Here is a 6,979-nt window from a genome sequence, read left to right as displayed (position 1 = left end):
ACTACTCCACTACTATTACCAGTGCTGCCACTCTTGTTGCTACTACCATTCCTATTTCCATTGTCAATACTGCTGCTGCTTCTGTCCACCGCCAGCAACCTAGCACCTACCACTTGCCCGTTACTTACATGGAGCCATTGCATCCTCACAACATTCCTCTTGTGAGGTAGGTCCTATTATTATCCTCATTTTGCAGATTTGGAGAAAACCGAGGCACAGAGAGTTTATGTAACTCGCTCAAGATTCCACAGCTGGAAAATACAGAGGCAGCATCTGGAATGTTTTCATCACAACACCTGCTACTATTTGCTGATTTCTGCCCCTGTGCCGAGCACTGGGCTCGACTACTTACAAAATTACTCTGCTTTTGTCCCCAAAACAAGGCTTTTGAAGAAGAGGTTTAGTATCTGCATTTTTTTTTAACAGATGAGGAAACTGCAGCTCAAAAAGGTTTAAGTAACTATCCCCAGCTCGCAGCCAGGATTTGACCACATAATCATAGTCCCATGTTTTTAACAACTCCAACTTGTCCTAGCCCATGGAAGTCATTTCTCTCCTGTGAGTCCAGGTTCTCTTTTTGGAATCAGGGTATTGGGTTAGGTGAGCTCTTAAGGCCTCTGCCTTCTAGGTACAGATGAGCTTTCTGCTCTTCTAATAGCAGCTGGGCCCTAATAACCAATAGCCAATCTGGTACCTCACTCACTGGTGTGGGAGGACCACAATTTTGGGGTGGGGGGGAGTCAACGTTCGGCTTTTTGCAACACCTTGGACCTGACTGGTTAGGAAACCATCCCAGGTGAGAGAACACAAGCCAGTTGTTCCCAATGGCACTTTTTAATGAGGGTCAGTTGGGGCCACCGAATGGGCTGCCATAAATACCATGACCAGGGAGACTGGGCGGCTTTTACCGACTTAAAACCATTCTTCCACCTCTTATTGCTTGTATTTTAAATTATTTCTACCTTTGCAACAATTCCTTTGGGACACAAATGGGATAATCATGCTCATTCTCCAGTTGAGGAAGCTGAGGTTGGGAGGGGTAAAAGGATTTGTCCTGCCAAGCCGAAACTTGCCCCCAGGCCTCCGGACTCTCTGCCTTACTGGAAAGACCTTTCATAGGACATTCGCGGAGGGGAGAATGCAAGAGAGCATTTACCATCTGCAAATACCGAGCAACTACTGGTATCTCTACAAAGGAAGGCCCTGAGGTGAGCTGTGGATGGTTCCAGCTAGGTAGAAGATTTTGGCAAAAGTAGACCTTGGTGATCTTTACTGGTAAAGAAGGGTTTCCCAGAATGCACTGGAGATATAACTATTGTGTCAACCAGACCCAACCAGTGTTTATCATCACCTTCTCTTCCTTGACCTCTCGGCAAGAACCCCTGAGCTATTCCTTACTTCCACCTCATCCTTTCTAAGGGAGCAGCTCCTGAAATTTTCAGATTTATGCCTAGCTAGAGGAGACAGGTCCCTTCCCAGCTGTTAGCTGTAAGCGTAGGGTACATCTGTGTTGAATCTCCTCCTATTTGTGTGTCTGTCCCTTTAGAGTCTACAAAAGGCCTTCACGTAATTTCTGTTATTGGATATCCCCAACAATCCCACATGGAAGTGATACTATTTCAAATTTACCAATGAGAAAACTGAGTTTCAAAGAGGTTAAGTGACTTTCTCAAAGCCACACAGCTAGGAAGTTGAGTTCAGACCCAACTCCAAATCCCTTGCTCAGGAAACTTCCTGGTGTCGAACTGTCTGAAGCCGTATTCCAGCCCTCCTTCTTGACCTGAGGGACTGTTGCGTGATCCCGTTCAAGGCCGGGTTTCTCGACTGGATTCGCTCTTGCTTTACTCAGTGGCCTCACTCCAGACCTTAACCTTTCTGAGCATTGGCTTTTCTGTCCCACCTGTGGAAGGGACTAGTGACGGCAGCTGCGTCCTCAACTCCCTGAGACCTTGTGTGGACACGAGAGGCCGAGTGCTATCAGCTCCTTGGAGGAAAATTCTCGTATACATTGAAGGCCGAGTTTACACAGGTGAAATCGAACCCCAGCTGCTCGTCAGTGCTGCAGCCTAGCTGTCAAAGATGCAGACTTCACCACAAAGCTGCAGTGCCTCTGTTGCCTCAAAGACCCCCTCTTTTCCTTCCTCCTCAAAGAAACCTCCCGTGGTGTCTCATACATGCTTTCCTGCAGATGTCACTCTGGAGGCCAATATGTACTTTCGAAGTTCCCCTGATAAAGAGCCAGGGGCTTCAGGTTTTTCCCGTCCCCCGCAAGCCCCCACTTCCCAAGCCGCCAAGCCGAGTGCTGACAAAGGCTGGTGAATGACCATCTGGTTAATCAATAAGGAGGTCTGAAACCAGTTGGATATCTGCCCGAAACTGAATTAAAATGTGTCATACACTGCCCTGAACTTGTGCCTCCACCCGCTCCCAGTGTCACGGCCCAGACTGGCGGAGGAGGCTGTGCGGAATACTTACTACACCCCTGGCCGACAGGAAGCTGAGCATCTGGAGGGGCTGGCTGGGCGGGGGGCTGGACCGGGCCTCAGGGCTGGCCTTGCAGAAGGTCTTGGAGCAGCGGCGAGAGTGCCTTCGGCGGGACTTCCGCCCTTCCTCGGGGGACTGGCCACGGTGCCTGGGTGCAGGAGAGAGAAACCTGAGGGTCTTTTGATGGAGAGCATGGCAGGGAGGTGACTGAAGGACCAATAGGATCTGAGGACAACAGAGCGTGTTTGGGTGTGTCTGTATGAATGACGTGCGCATCCACCCACCCACCCACCCACCCATCCATTCATTCATTCTCTCATTTGTTCATCTGACAAATGTTTATCCATGTACCTGGCACTGCTTTGGGGGCTGGGGATGCAGCTGTGAAGACAGAAAGGGTCCCTATCTTGATTCAGTTTACTGTCCTTTGTGTGCCTGTGTGATTGTCTGTCTGCTTGCCTGTGTCTGTGACTGTGTGTATGTCTGGGTGTGTCCATCTGTGCTTTCATGTGTTTGTCTATAACTGTAACTGCTTATATCTGTGTGTCTTTGTGTATGTGACTTTACCATCTGTGAAATAGAGGCACCTTATTGACTGTCACCCAAAACTTAAAAAAAAAAAAAATCTGACAAAAACGACAAAGATGCCTTCTGCAAGCTTGTCACATCTAGATCTGCCTGTCTGTCTCCAGTGGAAACCAAAGGAATCTCTGACTCCTTAGAAAGGGTGTTTGGACTCTGCATTACCTGTTAGCTCTGAGTCACAGGAGTGATAAAAATAACACCTTATGGATTTGCATGGCACTTGTAAGCCCCTCTTCAGGTGCTTTCACAGTCCCCTCTACAACTTGAAGACATACACGGGGCAGATATTCCTTTCTTATTTTCAGATGAGAGAGCTGAGGCTCAGAGATGTTTAGGGACCCGCCTGAGGTCACACAGCTTGTAAGTGGTGGAACGAGGGTCCCCGTGGGAACCAATGCCTCTGGTTCTTGCGCTGGGGTGTCCCTCTCTGCCCTGGGGCCTCCAGGTCACTTTTCCACTGAGTGTGTGGCCCGAGGGCCAGCTCTCAGGTTGCTCCCACCCGTGCTGTAGTGTCTCTCAGCCCAACAGGCACTGGGGAACTCGGGCGGCAAAAGCAGCGGAGGGCTGGGGCCAGGGCTGCGATGTGAGCCCTTTCCCGAAGACGTGAGCTCCGGAGAAGGTAGAGCGGAGTGCGCCGAGAGTCAGCAAGCAGGCCCTGCACCGCCCTCCAGCCCAGGCCTCAGGCTGAGCCACACAGACCTGGGCCCTGAGGCCAGCTCCGCCAGTCACCGTGACCCTGCTCGGACCCCTCTGCCCACCAACACGCAGGTTTCTCAGCTGTAAATGTCTGTAATGCAGCTGAGCTCAGTGTGTCAACACCCTCCAGATAAAGCCCACTGGGGGTACCCTGTACTTGAACCAGCATCGTTACTGCTCCCTGCAGTGGCAGAGAACGCACATCACGGGGCAGTGGAGGGCGTCTCTGTCCGAGGGTGTTAGAGAGAACCTGTTATGAGCACGTGGCCGGGGACTCTGGGAGCACGTAAAGAGCTGGCGCTTTGACCCGGACTGGATGCTGTCAGAAAGCGGAGGTAATTCTCTGATTGGCTGCCTTCATCAGCCTTACCTAGAGAGAGGGGAGACTAGACTGAGGTCAAGGCTGTAACTGGTAAAGAAGCAGCAGTCACTCCCATTTGCCAGGATGGAGAGATGCTGGGTTACTTTTGGGTTTGGGACAAAGTGCCTGTTTCGTCTGGGCTCGGACCTGATTACAGAAGGGTCTTGTTTTTGTCTGGATCACTCAGGGTCACAGCGCAGCCTTGTGTGATGGCGATGTCCTTTGAAACTGTTGCTGTCCAGTGGGAACACCAAGGCTGTAGTACGCGACGTCAGGGGCTGCTTTCTCCTTTCGAACGCTTTCACACTTGGCTCCACGGTCATATCACCTGGGAGATTTAAAAATCTTGCTGCCCTGGACCTACCTCATCTGGATTAGATCAGAATGTGTGGAGCTGGGATCCAGGCACTGTTATTTTTAAAAACTTCCAAAGCGACCACAGCGCAGCCAAAGTGGAGAAGCTGTGGTCTAGCTCCTGGTGTGCTTGGGATGATTAAGAGAGAGAATGTACTTGCAGTTGCAGCACAGCGCCTGGTTCAGAGTAGAATTTAGGTAAATATTTCTCCTCCTCCTCCTCCTCCTTCCTCTAGATGTTCTGACTTAACTGGGATGCAGTGGGACCGGGACAGGGAGATTTTTAAACCTCCCCAAGTGACATGACCACGTAGCCAAGTGTGAGAAGCACTTAAGAAAGAATAAAGGAGCCTCTGACATCCGGAAGCTGGCCGGGTACCATCAGGGGGCCCTTGATGTTCCCCTTGGTCTCAAAAATGTCAAACGCCAGCATCAACGAAGCCCCGCCCCCTCTTCTTGTTCTCCTTATTCACAAGAACCTCCTCCTCTTCTCAGGCCGGGGCAGCCAATGTGTCAGCATAAAGAGGTTCCAGGTTAGGAGAAACCAGACTCGGAAGGGCCTCAGAGCTAGTTACCTTGTGCTGTGTGGCCTTTTATAGGTCACTTAGCTTCTCTGTGCTTAGAACAACCCTTAGTGAGAGACAGTCAAGTGCAGAGCCAGATGCCCCAGTTCAGTCCTAAGCTCTGTCACTTAGTAGCTAAGTGCCTGGCAAGTTCCTTAACCTCTCTGTGCCTCAGTTTCCTCATCTCTAAAATGGGGATGACAATAGTGCCTCCTTCATAGGGTTGTAGAGGGGATCACACAGGGGATCAGGAAGAGTGCTCAGCACCTGGACACGGAAGCATGGTGTTAGCAAGTCCTGTAGGTGGGGGCAGCAGGTCCGTCTGCCTGCAGCCCCTTCTCTACAGGGAAGTGCAGACAGCCTGAGTGCGAGGCGGGGGCGCCCCTCTGCTGGGAAAGCGGCCTCCCCGACAGTGACAGTGGGAGGCAGAGCTGACGGTGACCGCGTCTCCGACGGGCTCTGGGCAGATGCCGGGGTGAGGAGGTGCCTCAGGGAGGGGGTTACCTGCTGTCACAGCTTGAGGAGCGGGACTCTGAACTCTGGGACCGCGAGGGGCAGTGGTGGTGACGGTGGCGGTGAGACTTTCGGGGCCGGCTTCGCGATCTTGGGGCGGGTGGAGGGTGAGAAGGAACAAATCAGAGGAGAGAGAGACAGAGAGTTTTTGACCTTGTGACACACATCTTTCTCTTGCACCCGAGTCACTGTCCCTCCCAAGGTCATGCATCTCCCCCCGACCGGCCCCTTGCATCACCCCTGCCTCCCGCCTGTGTAACTGGCCACCCCTAACACAAGAGAGCAGAAAGGGGTCCTCTGGGGGAGATGGCCTGCCCCCCAGGGCTCTGCTGGGAGCAGAATCGTCACCTGTACACATCAGCTCTCCCTCGCCTGAGGCAGGAGTCTCGATTTCAGACGGTTTCACGAACCAGTCAGATACCGTAATGTGTGAATCAGTCAGGCACTCAGATAATATCAACCGAAGGGCAGGGGCTAAAGAAAGTGTTTTGTCTCCAGAATAGTGCCGTGGTGCTATATCTTCTAATTTTTCAAGTGAACGTAGAAGTTGAGATTTTTATGTAAATTATTCCTATTTTAAATGGAAGGTCATTTTTTTAATAAAAGACACAGTTTGGGGCTAACAAAACACATTTGCAGAATCCATTAGGCCTTTGGGCTGCCAATCTGTAACCTCAGTCCTGGAAAGGTAAGTCTGGATTCTTAGCATGGAGTCAAAAGCCCACTCTCAGAGGGAGTTACAAACATGATCGACAACAAAAATTACACTACCAATAACTGTTACCACTGCCACTAAAACTGGTGTTATAACAGGTTACTTCAGCTTTCTCTAAATAATAATGATGACTCAGAAGTAGCAGTGGCAGTGGTCACTGAGAATGTACAAGGAATGCCAATAGTTTGGGCCAAGTCAGGAAGCCAGTGAGAGTTAGAGATGATTCTATTGTGAGGTACCTTGGTTATCCCAACAAAAGACTCAGGGATTCTGGTAATGTGATCATCAGACCATATCCCTTCCCTGTTTAAAGCCCTCCCATTGTCCTTATGTCAAGTCCAAGCTCTGACCTTGAACCCCAGGCACCTTCAGGAGCCAGCCTCTGCCTAGCTTTCCAGCCTCCTTGCCTGGCATCTAGAGCCCTGGTTTGAAAGGCTCAAGCAACCCCGAGGTGCTTGTATTCTGGCTCACACATTTCCCACATTTTATGATGCCCTGATGGTGGTGATGGTGATGATGGTGATGGTGATGGTGATGATGGTGTTGGGGATGATGGGGATGATGGTGATGGTGATGGGGATGATGGGGATGGTGATGATGGTGATGGGGATGGTGATGATGGTGATGGGGATGATGGTGATGGTGATGGGGGTGATGGTGATGGGGATGATGGGGATGGGGATGATGGTGATGATGGTGATGGGGATG

General features: G+C 51.0%; 1 protein-coding gene across 1 annotated transcript in view; it reads right to left on the bottom strand.

Moving 5' to 3' along the window:
- Window positions 1-2,433: 2,433 nt before the first annotated feature.
- SRRM4 (serine/arginine repetitive matrix 4) overlaps window positions 2,434-6,979 on the bottom strand; it is a 25,568-nt gene continuing 21,022 nt past the window's right edge. The window contains exons 6-7 of the mRNA XM_055080715.1: window positions 5,548-5,646; window positions 2,434-2,632 (exon numbers count right to left, since the gene is read on the bottom strand). Of these exons, the coding sequence (XP_054936690.1) occupies window positions 2,434-2,632; window positions 5,548-5,646 (298 nt within the window). The remainder of the gene's footprint in view (window positions 2,633-5,547; window positions 5,647-6,979) is intronic.

The sequence above is a fragment of the Physeter macrocephalus genome, chromosome 19 (assembly GCF_002837175.3).
Source record: "Physeter macrocephalus isolate SW-GA chromosome 19, ASM283717v5, whole genome shotgun sequence".
In the NCBI taxonomy this organism is placed as follows: Eukaryota; Metazoa; Chordata; class Mammalia; order Artiodactyla; family Physeteridae; genus Physeter; species Physeter macrocephalus.
The sequence above is the reverse complement of the archived record's forward strand: the minus strand, read 5'-3'. Positions and strand labels throughout refer to the sequence as shown.